Source organism: Pollachius pollachius, assembly GCF_949987615.1.
Source record: "Pollachius pollachius genome assembly, chromosome: 11".
NCBI lineage: Eukaryota > Metazoa > Chordata > Actinopteri > Gadiformes > Gadidae > Pollachius > Pollachius pollachius.
The window spans coordinates 14,835,021-14,854,359 of record NC_136944.1 but is presented as its reverse complement, the minus strand read 5'-3'; the positions used below and the strand labels follow the sequence as shown (position 1 = coordinate 14,854,359).

The 19,339-nt window shown below is 51.9% G+C and overlaps 1 protein-coding gene across 1 annotated transcript in view; it reads right to left on the bottom strand.

Moving 5' to 3' along the window:
* Positions 1-1,321: 1,321 nt before the first annotated feature.
* plekhh3 (pleckstrin homology, MyTH4 and FERM domain containing H3) overlaps positions 1,322-19,339 on the bottom strand; it is a 34,812-nt gene continuing 16,794 nt past the window's right edge. The window contains exons 4-13 of the mRNA XM_079746668.1: positions 14,958-15,140; positions 13,129-13,286; positions 10,887-11,010; positions 10,327-10,624; positions 7,565-7,772; positions 7,178-7,305; positions 6,174-6,294; positions 4,899-5,372; positions 4,289-4,480; positions 1,322-3,132 (exon numbers count right to left, since the gene is read on the bottom strand). Of these exons, the coding sequence (XP_079602794.1) occupies positions 2,941-3,132; positions 4,289-4,480; positions 4,899-5,372; positions 6,174-6,294; positions 7,178-7,305; positions 7,565-7,772; positions 10,327-10,624; positions 10,887-11,010; positions 13,129-13,286; positions 14,958-15,140 (2,078 nt within the window). The 3' untranslated portion in view covers positions 1,322-2,940. The remainder of the gene's footprint in view (positions 3,133-4,288; positions 4,481-4,898; positions 5,373-6,173; positions 6,295-7,177; positions 7,306-7,564; positions 7,773-10,326; positions 10,625-10,886; positions 11,011-13,128; positions 13,287-14,957; positions 15,141-19,339) is intronic.

Sequence of the window (19,339 nt, the reverse complement as noted above, 5' to 3'; positions counted from 1 at the left end):
CCTTGTGTTATTATTGGCCAAGTAGTTTCTTTCTTCAGGTCTGTTTAGGCTCATTACCACAGGAGAACACCGTGGCACTTAGCAACGCCTGCTCAACCAGCCATTGTTTTGAACCAGAGAAGCCTTTCAAGTGGGTAGTGTTTGGAGCCATACTAGCTCACCCCAAACCGTAGCCCTCTGAAGTGCCAGATAAAAACAATGCTGGGGCATGATGGTTCCAGAGTGTACCAACCTGGAAAGCACATGATCTTCTTTTGTTAAGGAAGGAAAAGACTTGCAAGGATATGGTAAAATGGTGCTCATTTATTAATTACATACAGTATTTATAGTTTTTATTGCACTTCCAAGTTAGCTAAAACAATAGTGCAATTAACAATACACACGATACATAACGTAAAATACAAAAAAAAAGTACCATGCATACAAACAAGCTTGAAGATAAAGCAGCAACCTCTGATTTTTTCTTGTCCTTAGTCACGTGTGTTTGTGTTTGTGTGTGTAGCTCAGAGCTGCCTGCAGCTGCAGTAGAAAGAGCTAAAGGCCTGCAGGATGGCAGGAGAAACTAGCGCTAGCTGGCTTTGCAATGACAGTCAGCCACTGTGAGTGGACAACAGTCTGCTGGAGGGAGGGTGGCTGGTTCGATTGTTAGGGCCGTAGATCAGATAATACTGCTAAAATACAATTTCCCCGCCCCCCCCCCCCCCAAAAAAAAAATACTAATCAATTTCGGATCTCAGATACTCAGATACTTCTCAGATAAGTCTTACAAAAATTGTACAAATACAGGTGGATCTCCCTACATTTTTGTCAAAAATATATTGGAGTATAAAGTAAAGGGGCATGACATGAAATAAAGTAAACTAGCAAATAGAAAGGGGGGGGGGGGGGGGGGCATTTTCTATATAAAAAGTGTCCCGACATCCATCTTTGGTCCATGATCAAACCCGTGACATGGCAGAACGTGTGCTCCAGGAGTCCAACTGAAAGACCCAGACTGAGAAACATGGAGCAGGCCCGCCGTGTCCATACAGACAAGGGAAGGGATCTGTGAGTGCGTCTTAACTGGTGCCACACATTCATCACCTGCTTTGGAAGAAAGAAAAAAGTACCTGTAGTTCTGGTACCAGTAGCAACATAAGCCAGAATTGAAAAGACATCTAGATCCACATTTTAAAAAGACAGGGGAAAAGAGAAAGAAATATACAAAGTTAATGTCTAAACATAAATAACACAAGGACAGAATTCAATGGCCAGAATTAAAATAAAAAACAACGCCGGATAGGGATAAGTACACATCGTCAAGCTTCTCTCTCCCTATTCCCCACCCCCCCAAAATTTTAGTCCACATTCCTTGGCGGGCTTTTTAACGTGGTATTTCAACGCGCTTCAAACAACCCCCTGCTTACGAAACCAAAATCCCTTCATGAGGAGCACAAGTCAATCGAACGCTTTGCCATTAGACACATGAAAGACAAATGACGAAAAAAACAACTAAAACAGAATTCTCCAAACAGCCAACAGTTAGTTTGTTTGTGGTCTTTCACGTTGAAAGCTGCAGCTAAGTAGAGAAGCCCAACTGAGCGACATGTCAGAGTCTTTGGTGAAGATAATGCTGTGCCTACAGTATATTCACTTCTTTCGCACACACACAGACACAGCCCAGGCACGGTCTCTCCGTCTTCTCTCCGCATGTGCACAGGAGTCACGTGACTCAAACACGCAAAACATCCATGCACGTTGCACGCACCCCTCTCTCTAATAGTCCCCAGAGAGGTGGTGGTGCTGGTGGAGGGTTTGGCGATGATGGTGGTGGTGGTGTGGAGGACAGAGTCTATACGGCGAACGCAGCCAAAGTGACTGAGCCGCATGAGCTCCACATCTGGTTGCAGTTCCAAGTTCACATGGCCGGCTGCTGCATCAACAGATCCAGGTAATGCAAGCCTGGGCTGGGGCTCTCATGAGCTGAGCCCCCGCGTCTGATGAGTGTGTCAGGGATCGGTGGTGGAAGAGGGTGGGGGGGGGGGGTGAATGAGTGATCGCGTATGTGTGGCTGTCCATGTGTGCGTGTGTATGTGTGCGTGTTTGTGTGTGATAAATCTCAGCGAGGGAAAGGGGGGGGGGACATGGGGTGAGGCAAATTTCTTCTCAACACTATTCCAGCAGTGAAAGAGGAAGGGGGGGGGGGGGGGGGGGGGTCGCCTTTCTAGGAAAAGCAATGTCGGAATGGCACACATTGAGCCAGAGAGTGAGCCAGAGAGAGGCAGAGTGAGGAAAAAGGCATTTAGAGGAGGAGCAATAGAGAGATCCAGAGTGAGGAAGGGGTATAGAGAGGTAGCGAGTCAGAGGCAGAGAAAGAGTCTTTCCCTCCTAAGCCGTGTCCAGATGGCAGTATTACCATGTCAGGATGGTCTTCACATCGCCGTGGACTACTGTGTGTGTGTGTGTGTGTGTGTGTGTGTGTGTGTGTGTGTGTGTGTGTGTGTGTGTGTGTGTGTGTGTGCAGTAACACAGGTTGCGTGACAGGACAGAGTGGGGTGGGTGGGGGACGAGGCTCATGACACCTCATCAGCGACCACATTGGTTTTTGCGGGCTTGAGGCCTCCCCTCGCCAAACGGCCTCCCCTCCTCTCCCCAAACACACACACCGCCTTCCCTTTTACCCTCTCCTCTCCCTCCCCCACCCCCTCGCCCAGGCTCCCTTCACTGGAAAGCACGGCGAGGGTTTATTTTCACGGACGGCGAGTGAAAACAGCCCTCTCTTTGTTTTGGCCGCCGTGCCGTTCCCAGCAGAGCCAGGCGCTGGGTCCTGATGCCTGGGGGGTGAGGAGGGGTGAGGGAGGGGGGAGGCCTGGGCTGGAGTGTCTGGGTGTGTGTGTGTGTGTGTGTTGGGGATTGGGGTTGTGGGGTGTGTGTGTGTGTGTGGGGGGGGGGGGGTCTTCATCAAACCGAGTGTGAGGGCAGCTCCAGGAAGGTGGGGTTGTGCAGGTGGTTGAAGCCCACCTCCGTCGTCGTCGCGCTCTCCGGGATGGCGATGCCCCCGTCCTCCCCTCCCAACCCCCGGCCTCCGCCTTTCCCCTGCTGGCGACGGATGGCACTGAAATAGGCATTCATCAGCTGCATGATCTCAGTCAGCTGGGGGAGAGGGACACAGACAGAGAGGGAGAGAGGCTATGGTCAGTATGGTGGCCCGTCTCAGTGTCTGTCTGGTTTTGTCACTGATGGCTTTGGACAGATGATGATGTCATCCAGCTGCTGGAACACAGTGTGGGGGACAGTGAAGGAAACCACACGCACACACAGACACATTTATTTTGGATTTCAACCCCCCCCCACCCCTACCGGGCTGCCTGTCAGCCATTGTTGTGCTGCCGTTAAGCGACAAGTCATGCGTTTCACTCGCCTTTCTCACATCAACCGTCACTAGACAGTCGGCTGTCACGAAGACGGCCTCCCCCGGCCTAGCACCACTTAACGCCTTCCCAAAGTTAAAAGTGAGCAGAGGCAGTGACTGTTTAAGCCGACCGTGCCCTCGACGTTCAATCATAATCAACCCCCTGTCAAGGCGCTTCTCCCCCCCGGGTCACCCGGCTACTCCGGGCTGGGGTTCATAAAAAGGCCGGGTCCCGGCCTGAACCGCCCTTCAGTTTGCCCCGCTGGCCCCCGCAGCGATAAAAGAAATAAAAGCCACTTTTGTGCTTTCCATGAGCGATCACAGAAGCGATTTGTGTTCGACGTGGGAAGATGCGAGCGAGTGTGCGCTGTGTGAAAGGCGCGATTTGTTCTCCCCCCCCGTAATTGCACGTCCCTTACGGGAGAATGCCCCCGGTTTCTGAGAAATGTTTTGGCTAATATTTTAATATAACCACTGCAATAAAACTCATCTCCCCCCTGTCACAATTCATGCATGGAAGCCGGAGTTTAGCGGTTCAGTTTGGGTCGACAGTGGCCAGAGGGGCAGGTTGTGAGATCTGTATTTAGGATAAATTAACAAGCCGCGGCTTTTATTATTTAAGAAAAGTCGGCCACAGAGCTGCAAGCCAATAGCGGAAGAGGCAGCGCTTGCTTTTTCAGAGCTCGGCTCGACAGTTTAGTTATCATGCATTGGGGAGGGAGCGCGGAGGTGGAGGGTGGGGTGTTAACCAGCTGCAGTCAACTGAATTTATTACCTCCGGTGTTGTTGGTTGGTGGGTTCCAATTCAGCCCTAGCACCCCCACCACCGCTCCGGGTCCCATCCCATCCCCTTCCTCTACCGCTGAACCCATAACGAGAGGGTCAACTATAGCCTACCTTGGTGGTCTCAAACAGCAGATCCCTGTCCCCGGCGGTGATTTTGAAGGTGTTGCTGTCCTTGACGCCGTAGGAGCAGATCTGTCCGTAGGGGAACGACTCCAGGGCCTCCGCCTCCCCCTGGCGGTACAGGGACACCGAGGTGGCGGCCACGCCCAGCCACAGCTTCTGGGAAAAGCTCCCTGTGGAGCTCTGCAGAGATGGAAAGGGGGTGAGGGGGGGGGAAATATCAAGAAATATGGCGTTGAGTGTTGGTTGTGTCTGAAGGAGCTCCATCTGCCTTCAACTACACCCCTAACATTGGGTCGATTGTGAGTTTTTATTTAAAACTTGGCTGCGTGGCATGGCTTTGTCGGAGGTATTAATTCATTTGGGATCAGATGTTATTTATCAAATTCCCAGACAGGAAATGTGGGTTTCACCGCAGACGACAACCGACACAATACCCAATTTCCTGTCTGGGATTCATTAAGTAACTGTAAATCGCATTTTAGCACTAGCAGCAGAAACATGAACGCAGGGTGTATGTGTAAACAACCGCTGTTCAAACGCCTGCCTCTGTGCATGCGCGCATGAGTGTGTGTGGGTGCGCGCAACAGGTCCCACTCACGATGTAGAAGTCCACCTCGTAGAGCGTGCACCCGAAGCCCGACCACTGGCGTGCGATGGCCAGGTACGCCGCCATGCCGTCGGCGCGGCTGTAGCCCGCCAGCCCCTTCCAGCGCTCCACCACCGCGCCCATGACCGCCGCCGCCTCCTCCTTCAGCCAGCTGCGCAGGCGCAGGTCCTGCTCCACCTTCTGCTTGTGGGCGCTGGTCTGGCTCCACGGCGCCCCCGCCAGCAGGCCCGGCGCCACCGCCAGCTGGCAGTGGGGCGGGGGTCCGCGGGAGGCGGCGGTGGCGGCGGCCGATAGGCTCAGCAGCACCCGGGCCTCCACCACGTGGCTGGGGAAGAGCTGGTCCAGCGGCGGGCAGGGCGCGTGGGTGCTGAAGTCCCCCACGATGCACTGCAGCCGGAGGGCCGCCAGGGCCTGCAGGTCCTCCTCGCCGGCGGGCAGCTGGCCGCGCACCACCATCTCGTGACACTGTGGCGCGCGCACACGCACGCACACACACACACACACACACACACAGAAACACACACACACACACACACAGACACACACACACACACACACACACACACACACACACGGACAGAAAGCAAGAAGACAAAGAGCAGAGAGAGCGGAAGAGCGTTAACGAATGGCCCAGCGGTGGGCCAACCAATAATACCCACTTTACCTCTTTCCGCCAATTCACCGCACCCCATTTTATTTCAACCCCCACCTCTTTTTACAACAGCCCTCGGGGGGAAAACGCTCTAATGAACCCGAGCATTGGCTTCCTCCCTCGTCCTTCTGCCTTCCTTCCCTCTCCCCCCACCCTTTATTACAGCCAGCTCTCTTAGTCATGCCTTATACAAAGCACAGCATTTTATTACAATTGCTGCCAGCGGGACTTTAATGAGCCCTGCGTAAAATGCCAATCATGCTATGAAATATGAGCAATGAGCTCTTGGCAGCATTGCGGGGGGGGGGGGGGGGGGGGGTTGTTAAACAGTAATCTTATAAACAGCACTTGTGCGACCCACTTGTGTCTTACGGCAACTCACGGAGAGAGAGAGAGAACCGAGAGAGGGGAGGAAAAGACGAAACGAGAGAGTGAGCAAGTGAGTGAGGGAAAGAGTGCGAGGTGGTCTTCTCGGGGGGGGGGGGATGCAGCTTCAGGGGTTCAAGGTCAAGTTCTTCTATCGTCCGATGCCCAGAACAACACACAAAGTCAGACCGTGGGGGGCTGGAATGCTTATGAAAAGTAACCGGTAACAAACCCGGTCAGGGCATTACCTGTTCAAAGAGGAAGAGATACTCGATGCTGTCCAGCGATATGCCGTCTGCGTCCAGCAGGCAGTAGAGCTTGAAGCAGAGTTTCCACTGGCAGGGCACCTCAGACTCTTTGCTGGAGAGGCTGCGGAACAGGGGAGGTACGGGCGTTGGAGAAGAAGGAAATAACCACCATTCACAATGAACTCATTCAGCCGAAGCTCTTATCCAGAAAAGCCTTTCTTGTGATGTTATGAATGGGCAGGTAGGGGGGTATAGGCCCAGGGATGCACACTCCGGGTATCGCGATGTTGGGCTTTCAAACCCAGAACCCCATCCTGTCCCACATGACGCTAACACAAATAAGTAATTGTGTTTTATTGTGTATAATGGGTTGTATGCAGACACTGGTTCTGCAGGTTTCAGATCCAAAAATGTCTGCCACCGGGGAAGGAATAACAGCCAGGTTTGTTATTGCTTTTTTTATTTTTTTTATGAGGGGATTTTCTTTCATGCCAAGTTGAATGTTTACCCTGTCACTCTGTCAAGGCTGCGAGGAAGTCGACACCCATGGGGCAACACGGATCCCTTTCATTCCCAAAGAATGCCTTATCACCCGCATGGAGTAATGCCGCCGTGTAAATGACATCATCCCTCACCTTGGCGGCGCGGGGATGCCAAACCGGCTGTGGATGAACACACACTTCCCATCAGCGGCCGGTTTGGCCCAAAAACCAGGAGGTGGACAAGGCCAACGGCCGCAGCTAGTAAGGGCTGTTAATCTGTGGCCTGGGAGTCTGGGGGGGGCGATTGAGACACAATCCGCCACTATGTTCCCATTCCTCATGCCAGTGACACATAGCCAGGAGTGAGTGAGTGATTGAAGTGAGCGTTATTACAGCGCGTTTGGCCCTGTGGCCCTCCCCTTTTTGGTAATGTGTCGCCACTTCCTTGCAACCGGTCGGCTTGCTTTTTTTTAAAATTGCGTTTCTTTTTTTGGGTACAATGTGCTGAGTCACTTTTCTAACCTGGTGAGGATGTCGGCGATGAGTGTGCCGCCGGCCACGGGCTGCTCCCACAATGCATTCTGCTCGAACAGCGCAAACGTGTTCTTGCTCTCCTGCAGGCCGAGCTTCTCCTGCATCCGGCGCAGCACCTGACCAAAGACAGGAAGGGACACGGGTTATTTTCAACACACAGAACACACACACAGACACACACACACAAACACACACAGACGTTTAAAATTCAATAATACCAAAAGAATGTAAGAAGATCACAGCAGTGATCAAAAACCTAAAAGCAGCAAAGGTAAGTCTAGTTCTAAAAATGACATTTGAAACGGACATGGACCTTTGGACGGGGATATGAATATAAAAACAAGAGAAGGCGGAAATAGTGAAGCGCGGCCAAACCTCATTGGCGGTGGTGTGGGAGTTGATGTAGAGCTGGCAGGAGCCTGACCCAGGGTAGTACACCGTGCACAGCATCTCCTGCCTGCTCATCAGCATCTGGATCTCCTCCCAGGACGGCACGCACTCCCGGCACTTGGTCTTGTCCAGGGCCTCGCCCACGAACGTCGCGTAGTTGTCCATCTCAGACTCAGGGGTCTGACTCTGGATCCTGCAGGGGCCGGACAGACCAGACTTAGAAACAGAGAAACTGGACTTTGTGTGTGTGCCGTGTGTGTGTGTGTGTGTGTGTGTGTGTGTGTGTGTGTGTGTGTGTGTGTGTGTGTGTGTGTGTGTGTGTGTGTGTGTGTGTGTGTGTGTGTGTGTGTGTGTGTGTGTGTGTTTGATGTGCTTGTCCGTGCGCATCTACAAGTGTGCATGTTGGTTTTTTTTGCACATACATTAGTCTATGTATATGCGTGTGTGCATGTGTTGGCGCATCCGTTTGTGCGCATGTCTGTGTGTGTGTGTGTGTGTCTGTGTATTCCAGTGCAAGTGTGTTTGTGCGCATGTCTGTCTGTGTCTGTGTGTTTGTGTGTGTGCATCCACAAGTGTTTGTTTTGGTTAATCGGAACATGCATCTGCCCACATGCATGTTCCGAACGTGGTCCGCTGCGTGAGAGAGAAACGAGGGGAAAACTTGTTGACGGCGGTGATGTCAACGGCGATCCAAAGTGTGTCGGGTGTTATGGTGCGATTAAAGGCTTTGCGTCACATCCCGACCCATTCCGAAACGGCTCTTTTATTTTCTTTTGGTTGGCAAGGCTCGAGAGTCAATGGGGCGAAGAATGACAAATGTTCTCGTTTTTTCTCTCGTTCGGGGACTTGGAGCGCTCAGCGTCCTCCCAAGTCCTTGAGAGAGCGAGGGAGAGCGAGAGAGAGCGAGAGAGAGCGAGGGAGAGCGGAAAGAAATGGCAAAGAAAACAAGGTTGACTTTGGGCCGCGCACAGAATGGGAATAGGTTTCCTCTCATGTGAACCAGAATGACCTGTCGCTTCCTCCCAGCGGAGTGGCCGACGTAGAGCTAGGGGTTTGCGTGTGTGTGTGTGCGTGTGCCTGTCTGGGTGAAAATTTGGGAAATGCATAAGCCACCTTGTGCAGCTGGGAAAGGTGTTGAAATACACCAACAAAGCCGTGAGCTCAACCACTCTTAGCTCTCGGGGTTGTTTGGGAAGGGGGGAGGGGGGAGGGGGGGAGGGGGAGAGGGGTTATAGGAAGGAAACAATTACACTCGTGTTGTCCCAAAACAAACACAGGAACGAGAACAGAGAGAGCGGGACGGAGAGTGACAGACCGAGGGAAGGAAGAAAGGGGCTTGAAAGAGCGGACTTTTTCTCTGGGGTTGCCAGACAGAGAGAGAGGCCCTGCTATGTCTCCGGTCTCTCGCCTGGCCACAGGATGGGTTCTGTCCAGTTAGAAGTACCCAACCAGGAATGTTCCACTGAGCCCTGTGTGACCAAACCCTCGCCTCCCCCCGCACCATCACCCCACCTTACCCATCTGACCACCCTTCCTTCCCTCCACCACTGCAGGCTTTATGACTTACACACCCCCCCCCCCCCCCTCTCTCACTGGAGACATGCCCTGAGAGGGGGGGGGGGGGTACAATAAGGGCTGTCTGGGACCACTGCCCAGCTCCTGTCCCAGGCTATGTCCAGCTTTAACCGAAACACTGACCAACAGACACACAGGCCAAGAGGAAGGGAGGGAAGGAGAGAGAGAGAGAGAGAGAGAGAGAGAGAGAGAGCGAGAGAGAGAGAGAGAGAGAGCGAGAGAGAGAGAGAGCAAGAGAGAGAGAGAGAGAATGAGAGAGAATGAGAGAGAGAACGAGAGAGAAAGAGAGGGAGGAAGAGAGGGAGAAAGAGAACGAGACAGAGAGAGGGAGAGAGGAAGAAGGAGCGCAAGAGCAAAAGAGCGAGCCTCTGCAACGATGTGTGAGAGAGTGCCAGCGGGAGACGTGGAACCTATAGGCAGTGAGTTACAGAGAGCTTGCCTAAGTATTCCCACGCAGTTGCATACATATAGCATTAGCTTGGTGGAGGACGAGAAACAGGAGGAGGGGCGTGGGGGTTGCGTGACTTCCTCCCCCTGCCAATACAACCGTATGGACAGAAACACGCAGGCTATTTAATGATATGGTGTCAGAAAAGAGCTCCGGGCGAAACAGATTAGGGCGGCTAGTGTTGCCGTCGGATGAGCTTGTCTCCTAAAGTCGCTGATTCAGGCCTGTAAATCACAGGCCCTTAGCATGCTCCCACGCACGCACGCCGACGCTACAACGAATTTGCACGCTAGAGACTCCACTCTGTTTGAGGCCGGCGCCTGCTCATTGTCTACTGGACCCCTGGGCTCCTTCTGCGCGTGAGACAGTTTGAACCAACCATCAACCAAACTTACCGTCTGTGCCGCCGAAACTCAACTGGCAACAAGCTTCCAGTAACAAACTGCGATCAACTATAAACAAGCTCCTTTTAACTCTTAGCGAAGCGCTGTCCACTGTCAACAAGCTCCTTTTGACCCTAACTCTAACCCCATCAACTAGAAACAAGCTCCTGTTAACTCTTAGCGAAGCGCTGTCCACTGTCAACAAGCTCCTTTTGACCCTAACTCTAACCCCATCAACTAGAAACAAGCTCCTGTTAACTCTTAACAGGATTCCCGGGGCACGAAAACCTCAGCCTCGCCCTCTCACAGAGCCCCCCGGCGGAACGCGCAAGGTGTCTCACCTCTTGAGGTGGAAGCGCAGGTACTTGAGCACGGCGGGGCCGGGCAGGAAGGTGCAGCTCATGCACGTCAGCAGCTGCCAGTAGCGCAGGTGGGCGGCGGTGTGCGGCTGGGGCGTGCAGCAGGTCTGCTTGGCCAGCTGGCAGTAGAGCTCGTCGCGCAGCGGCCGCAGGTCCAGGCAGGTTTGCAGCACGCCCTGGATGATGGGCACGGGCTCCCGCGCAGACTCCAGCTGCTGCAGGCAGTGGAAGAGCTTCACGGCCTCCTCGCGCACCGGCCCGTAGCCCTTCCCGCTGTAGTCTGGGTGCAGGAGGAGGGGGTGAGAGAGAGAGAGAATTCAATGTTGCTGTACATGTTTTGATCCGCAGTGTTTGCGAGAAGACGGTGAAACCGCCTCCGAACTTTTTAGATTGTGAGATTTGAGTCCCGTCTTCCTTGTTGTCGTACAACAAGGACGACGCGACGACCTCTCAGAATCTATAATCCATCGATGTATCCGTCTACACACTTTTGTGTACCATGCAATGATGCAAGGTTACAGAGAGCCCTTTAGAGCACTCACATTTGTGCTCTGCGCTGCCGTAGGGGAAGGGGAGCAGGGGGGCGTAGAGCGGCCCCTGGGTGTACTTCAGGATGGGGTTGTGCTGGTAGATGTGCTCCACAACCTCCGGGTTGAACTTGTTCTCCTGCAGGAAATGACACGCGGGGGCGGAGTGGGAGAACAACATGGATAGATGGTAAGAGAGAGAGAGAGAGAGAGAGAGAGAGAGAGAGAATACAGTGCATTCATATGGCTTCAATATGAGCGGAGGCCGGTCTGGAAGTGGGTGGGGTGGGAGGGGGGAGGGAGGGAGGGAGGGAGGGAGGGAGGGAGGGGGAGAGGGAGCAAAAGAGAGAAAGAGAGAGAGACGAGAAAGAGAGAGAGACAGAGAGAGGGACAATCCGACCAGGGTCATGAGTCTTACGAAGAGAAGCGAGTTTCGACAAACAGTAGAAGTCTGATTGAAACTTGTATACGTTTGTGATAGACGGGTTGCTACTGCACTACACTACAGTGCTCTGTAGTGAAACACCTGTTGCCCATTAGTAATGTTGCCACTGGATCCCCCCCCCCCCCCCCCCCCCCCCCCCCCCCCCCCCCCCCCCCCCCCCCTCATCTATAGCTACGAGGCAGGTCCCCTCCTTTGTGGGGCAAAGTTGACACATTCCTGCGAGCGCTCGGTTCACTGTGGTGACAGATTGACCCGTCTGGTTAGACTGGTAGAATGAGGTGTAGTCCCCGCGCTAAGTAAGACACGCACAGCAGGATACCAAAATTGGTACAGTCAACTCATAACACACACAAACATACACACACCAATACACAGAGATCGTACAGACTGCGGCTTCTTCTGTGAGTGGTGGAAGAGATTAAATCAGCAGCCTCAACAACAGATCTTCTCATTGGAGAAGGAGAAAGTTGATCTTGGCCATGACAAAAAGATAAGCAAACACGGAACTCCATAACCACAAGACTGGTGCTCTCATCAACGCCTTCCACTATTAACTTGCAAACTTGAGCGTATACACATGGGTGCATGTGTGCCAAAAGGGGCTATAAAAGCAGGGGGCACTGATGGAGATATGGTAAGACACATCTCCACGTCTAACGGGGTCCTCAAGCAGGGGTCCAGACGAGAGAGGAATGAGGCGTCTGAAGCCATCTGAGGGGCCAGGCTAGAGGCCCTTCATGCTGCCGCAGCAGACGGAGCGGTCCGATTAACCACTCTTTATGAGATTAGGGGCCTGGGGCTTGGAGAGGGCATCGCCTGAAGACCCTGCAGGGCCCCGTGCTGCTTATCGGACCCTGCTGGTTCACACAAGGAAATCCCCTCGCCGCCGGCAACACCACCCACCACCATCACCCACCACCCACCAGACAGAGAAGCAGACAGATAAGCGCCATTATCTGTCTGGTTAGTGAGATTCCTCCATGTGGTGTTCTCCACCAGCCCCTGCTATATATTGTCAAATGTGACACATTTAATATAAAGTGGTACTAAAAGGTCTCCTCTTACGGTATAACAGGTCCTTCTCAGTGCACAGAAAATGAATCTGTTTTCTTTTTTTCTTTATCTTCCATATTTAATCAGAGGTGCTTCAACAGTTCCGAGAAGTGCAATGTAATGATTACCGTGAACACGGCGCTCCCTGAAGGCAGAGGAGGCTGAAATCAGTATACCGGGAAATAGTCCTCTTGTTTATTTTTGCACAATCGACTCGCTAATAAAAACCCCTGAATGCGCACACTCTCTGTGTGCAGAAAGAAGGAAAGGGAGCCCTTTCATCTCCCAAGCCCTTTACTTTGGAAGTATTGGGTACCTGAAAATTATCCTTGTTTTGTGTTGCTTCCTAAAATAACCCTCTGAAAGCCTTTCACCAGCTCAGCGGTGTGTCGTCCGTGTGCCGTGTTCTGCCCTCGTGCAGTGGAATAAGATGAGGTAATTTGACAAAGAAAGGCAAGGCAGTCAGAGGAAACTTTGGACTCCTGGCCTCCATGCGTGTGCCTGTCAGGTTACCATGGTTACGGAGAGAGCGAGAGAGAGAGAGAGAGAGAGAGAGAGAGAGAGAGAGAGAGAGAGAGAGAGAGAGAGAGAGAGAGAGAGAGAGAGAGAGAGAGAAAACTGTTGCTTGTTTTAGGGCAGTCCTTGTCCCTGACAGTTTAGCAGCAGCTGTGCAACCGTTCATTTGTCTGCTGTAGTGTGCAAGTGTGTGCTTTACAGTTTGTATGCATCTGTAGGCTGATGACACACACACACACGCACCTCGATGTCCCGCAGCAACAGCTGGGTGGGCGTCTCCACCGGTGCTTTGGTGTCGATGACTTTCTGCACGGCGCACGCCCAGTGCACCGCCTCGTTGAAGTGCCGCGTGTAGAGCCGGTAGCAGTGCTTGCGTCCGTACACCGTGAGGCTCCAGTACCCTGCGACGCGACAGGAGACACAAAAGGCCAGCTCTGGTTCAGCACACAGGAACGATGGGTCGTAGTGTGTTGTTTGGCTTTTTTGTTCAGATCGCTCATTAGGGAGCATGTCGGGGTTAGGCTTGCTGCGCACGGACACCTCAAAAGGTTAATTTAGGACGTTGGAGGATCGAAAACCAGTTCCTGTCTTTTTCTTTTTATTAGAATAATATTCTAATAAAAACTCAAGCTTGGTAAGTGTGGTTTCATGGACCAACGCTAAGCTGCATTTTATCACAAACAGTAGTAGAAAGCTGTAGTTCATGAGAAACGCATGTGAACTGCGTTTGGCAAAGGATGACATCCTGACATCGTGTGATTTAGGGAAGCTAGCCCTGCTGATGTAGTCACGACACAGGATGCAACCCCCCCCCCCCCCCCCCCCCCCTTCCCTCATCTTGTGCGTGACTGTCGTTCTCCCCACTTCCTCCCTCCCTCTCTCTTCCTCACAGGAGAGCCAGGGGTCAGGGGTTAAGGTTCACAGGGCCCGGCTGAGCTAAGTTGTGAGGATTCAAACGACTTTAAAAAGGAAGACTTGAAAGGGGGGGGGGGGGAAGAGAGAATAACAAACTTTGAAGAGTCCCTCATCCTCAGAGGAAGCATGAGGATTCGCTAAGGAGACGTCCCAGCGGCCCTCTGGCCCTCCGGCCACGAGAAACGACGAGTCATCTCACGATGCACGTCGGTTTCGGAATACGAATTCTCAGAAATCAAGGCTTCCGATTTGGCCGTCCTACCTGAACTCTTGTGCAATGCTTCGCAGCAACGGGAACATTGAAACGGAACTAACTCTTTGTGGCGACCAGTTAAACGACCAGGAGGTGGTTGTTTTTACAGAGGAAGTTAACTACATTTAAATTTTGATTCTTCTGCGACAAAATGCCTACTTGCCAGAAGAGGAACAACACAACACTAAACAACAGGGCTATTGAGATGAGCAGCAAACCCAACAAAGCCAGTGTTTTACAGCAGTCCTACAGGCCGGGGGAAATCCCCAGGCACTAGTTGGGAACCGCTGTGTTTGACTATTGGATTTAGTTATTTTTCTTTATTGTCCGGGACATAAAGGTGGGTTGGGGCAAACGTTGCGACGGAAGTCTCTGCACAGTCTATGGAGTCCAACAGGTCACCGCTACGCCCTCTTCTGAACCACAACAATGGACTTTCATCTCTGCCCTGCTGCCTCCAGAGAATTTCTCTTTCTTCATCTCCCTTTGCGTTCCAGGGAAGGGAAACAAATATATATACATGCGATAATCCTGGTGATTACTGGAAGTTATTTCTTCCTTTTAAGAGAATTCTGAAGCCATGTTCAGGCTTCAACACCGCTGGGCTTTTCCCAATCCGACTCAGCAATACACAGAAAAACAGGGTGGAGAGAAAGGCACCACAACCATTCAAATGTGTACCAAAAATAAAAACACATACATACAAAATGCCTTCCTTTGGGATTTAAAAAAAAACGTTCTGTCACTGGACCGCATGAATGGAAGGAAACTAGTCTGGCGTTTGGTTGAACTGGAGCTGACCCTGTATGTGTGTGCGTCCGTGTTAGCACAAGTCTATGTGTGCGTGCGTGCGTGTGCAAGTCTGTGTGTGGGTTCGTGCATCAGGTGGGTGCGTGTGGCTCACCCGTCTCCTTGTAGCTCTGCTTGTCGGGCCAGATGACGGAGCAGAGGTTGGTGAGCACCACGGTACCCAGCCGGCGGGCTCCCTTCTCCGGCCCGCTGTAGTAGTCCAGAGAGTCCTGGCTCAGGACGAACCAGTAGCGCCGCTGCTTGATCCAGCTGCCCCGCACCTCCCGCAACAGCCACCCTACGCACACGCACACACACACACACACAAAAACCACCCCCAGGGAATATTTAGGCTACATGATGTGAAGTAGCCCAATCCGTTTGTACTTGTAGGTACATTCTCAACGCAAATATAAAAAATGTAAGAGTATGTGATTTAGTGAAAGCAACCACTAGATATAAAGACCCACATTGAAAACATGAGTATTCATTATACTCCAATTATTCATACTGCTATTTCTGTTGATTTAGAGTAATGGTACTCTACATACTGATTACTGCATACTACTGCATAATGCTGCATACACACATAGTCAAACCCAGATTTATCACATGGCTGTTTTCTAGCCTACATGCCCTAGCAGTAAAAGTCTGTCTTGCCTGGCTTCTGCATGACTAGTTCAGAAAAAGAAGGAAATGATTCTTTACAGGGGAATTAACCCTTGAGTGAAATTTGACCATCACAATTTACATAACAATAAGACAAAGAGGTGGCTTTGTCTTTCCGTTTCCTTTATTTCCCTATGGCCTCAAATGAGCACCCATGGGCAGATCAACGATAACAGACCCCTTGAATTGATGCCAATCAAACGCTGGATCTTTCACAAGTATTTGCATAGACTCTCAGATATCTTCTGGCACACCTTCTACATTAACCCTATCCTTAAGCTCAAACCACACACGCTGGGTTTTGGGTAAAAGGTAAGGGTCTATTTGAGGACCATCTTACCAGTGCTGCTGATAAGTGCACATGGAAAACCAAAAAGGCGAGGCTAACCTAGTCTGAGCTAAAAATAAGTACTGGGTCACGCGATGGTGCGTGAGGCCCCGGTTGTACTCGCGTTGGACGGGCCCCGTGCTACGATGAAGACCAGAGTTTAAATGGACCAGGCTTAACGTAAGCACGGAGTAGGGTGGGCCGGCTGAAATAAGGGAAAGGTTAAGAACCCGGTCAGATCATAGCACGGACCATGAAGTCAAAATGAAAGCACCATCACAAGGTGAGGCTGGCAGCACAGCTTCAGAGGGAGGGCTGGGTGAGAGAGACAGCAAGATTGTCCATGTACACAACAAAACAGGAAACATTTCCAAACCAAACTAAGAACCACGTGACCACATTTCGGCAGAGGTTCTGGGGTGGGTTGGGGTGGAGATGCAGATTTGGAGAGGACACTACGCACACACACACACACACACACACACACACACACACACACACACACACACACACACACACACACACACACACACACACACACACACACGCACACGCGCACACACGCACACGCATCCCCCAATTGTGGTGAGCTGCTGGTTAGAGCTGTTGGGATACGGCAACAACCATCTCCCTTGTAGTGAGAGATCTTCCTGCCGCCTGACACCCAGCTCACATTTCCCCTGGCGTGCTGCACTCCTGAACTGCTTTCCCCTGCTCACCTTCCACGTGTCCCCCGGTGTGGATCCCGTTCTCCCCCATGTGGACCCTGGTCTCCCCCATGGTCTCCCCCATGTGGGTCTTAAGTTTTTTCTATGTGGATCCTTGTCTCCCCCATGTGTGTCCGGTCTCCCTCATGTGTGTCATGATCTCCCCCATGTGTGTGCTGGTCTCCCCCCCATGTGGATCCTAGTCTCCCCCATGTGTGTGCTGCTCTCTCCCCATGTGGGTCCTAGTCTCCCCCATGTGTGTGCTGGTCTCTCCCCATGTGGGTCCTAGTCTCCCCCGTGTGTGCTGGTCTCTCCCCATGTGGGTCCTAGTCTCCCCCATGTGTGTGCTGGTCTCTCCCCATGTGGGTCCTAGTCTCCCCCATGTGTGTGCTGGTCTCTCCCCATGTGGGTCCTAGTCTCCCCATGTGTGTGCTGGTCTCTCCCCATGTGGGTCCTAGTCTCCCCCATGTGTGTGCTGGTCTCCCCCCATGTGGGTCCTAGTCTCCCCGTGTGTGCTGGTCTCCCCCCATGTGGGTCCTAGTCTCCCCATGTGTGTGCTGGTCTCCCCCCCATGTGGGTCCTAGTCTCCCCCATGTGGGTCTCATCTATGCAACCTGCTAATGCCTCCCCTGAGGGCGGCCATGGATCACCTATAATTTGTTTCATTTGTGACCTTTGACCCTCACAGCCAGCCCTTCAAACAGATGAAAAAACAAAGGGTCACTCTACTCTGAACACTTGTTTATGACCCCTGTATAACTCATGGCTCTCTTCAAAACGTGTTTAAAATAAGCAAAGCACGTCCTTCCCCTTTTCTAAAACAAAATACCCCAAAGAAGAAATGTATCTTAAATTATATGGCCATAACGATGTAGCTTTTAGAAACCACAAATATTCCACGGGGGTGTACCTAGTTGTGAGTCCCATGATTCAGACTTTCTCACAGCACAGACCGATCTTCTTCCAGTGGATTAAACAGAGCTCTGCACTGACACTGCCCACCGGTGTGTTACTCAGCGCAACGGAAAAACAACCGATTTATCAGAGCGGAAGAAGCAGCCAGATAAGGAGAGGTGGCCGCTCTGTTCAACTATTAAATCAATTACACATGTTCATAAAGCCATGCGTTCGGCTTCAATCCCGCTAGGTTGGCCTATATACTGAACAACAGTGGTCAATGTCTTTGCCCCGGGGACGTCCCGTAGAATCCCCCACGAGGAGAAGGGCCTTAATGGCATCGTGATGGTGGAGGAGGGGGAATTCCTGGATGAAAGGTTGACCCCGTCAATAGTACCGAAGCGAGGGGCGAAATGACCGGGACGCGGCTCCATGACTCTGCTGCAGTTGCGGTTGTTGTTGTAGTTTGTGCACCGGCTTGAGTGACCTGATGACAGCCGTCTGCTCCGGGCCCTCGGGAAGTAACACCCTCTCTCCCCCACCAGCCCCAAACCCCCCGACCCACCCCTCTTCAGAAGGAATGCGAGCGCCTCCATTCAGACAGTGATAGAGTGGCAGGGGCATACAGAAGTACACTGGCACTGCAGGAGGTCGTTGGGGAGAGTGGGAGGGGGCTACGGGGGGCTACAGGGGGGGGGGAGCCTCCCACCGATGCATGGTAACTGCAGTCAGAATTAGCCGATCAGACTGCCGCCATCCCAAACAGAATGTAACTTATCCCGTCCTTTGCAGCCCACAGCTCCGCGTCGGTAACAGTCAGAAAAAAAATCCTACCGGAATAACCCATGAGGTCACTCAGCAAAAGCACGCTACAGTTAGGCCCTTCTGATGCCAGTAGCATTCTGTGTCATTCTGTAAACACACGGCGGACGGGAAGAGCCCGCCGGCAGCTGCCAGACACATGTGGCGCTACGGTGCTAACGGGAACACTCTAGCGTGGCAAACTTACCAGCCGTTACGCACGCACATCCAGAATTCAATCGCAATCAGATTAGGCTTGCTGCTCGTAACGACTGCGAAAAGTTAATGAAGACCGAACCCGGTTATGTTAAGCGAAAGTTACATGAATATTTCTGTGGCTAGCATTACCTGATTAAACCCAGATTACTTGTTGTATCCTTTGATGTAGTAAGACATGTTTACAGGCATAGTCAAGATTATGTAATGAGCATTGGGTCTTTGGCTGTGCAAACTGGTCAGATGTCCACATCACATATCAGATGTCAAACAGTGGTTTCACCTGATGAAAACATGACAGCATTGCTCTCTTTGATACTGTACAGACCGTATTCAACAGAAAGGAGATCTAGATCACTTCCTCACATGGCTTGCCTCTCGGTTAAGTCATACAACCTTGCGTCACTGAAGTAATCGCCTTCTAAACTAATATTGAACCCTTAAGGGGAAATGTGTTTAACGTCCTTAAACTATCTCCTTAACACAAACACAGCATCGGGGAAATGTAAACACAATGTATGTTATGTACCTTTCATTTCCAAAGTCACATTTGCACATACACACACACACACACTCTGCCCTACTTGTAGTTCAGCCATCGACTGATCTACAAGTTGAACGCTACCAATGTAAGCATGATGATCGTTCAACGATTTTTGGCACAAAAGGGGTCGGCTTAGCTCAGGAGGTAGAGCGGATTAGCTTGTAACCGGAGGGATGCTAGTTCGATCCCCTCCTCCTAGCTGAGTGTCATGTGTGTGAGTGTCCCAGAGCAAGACCCCTAACCCTAACTGCTCCCGACGTGCTGGCTGTCACCTTTCATGGTTGACTCATCCATCGGTGTGTGAATGTGCGTGAAGGATCGTTGCAAGTCGCTTT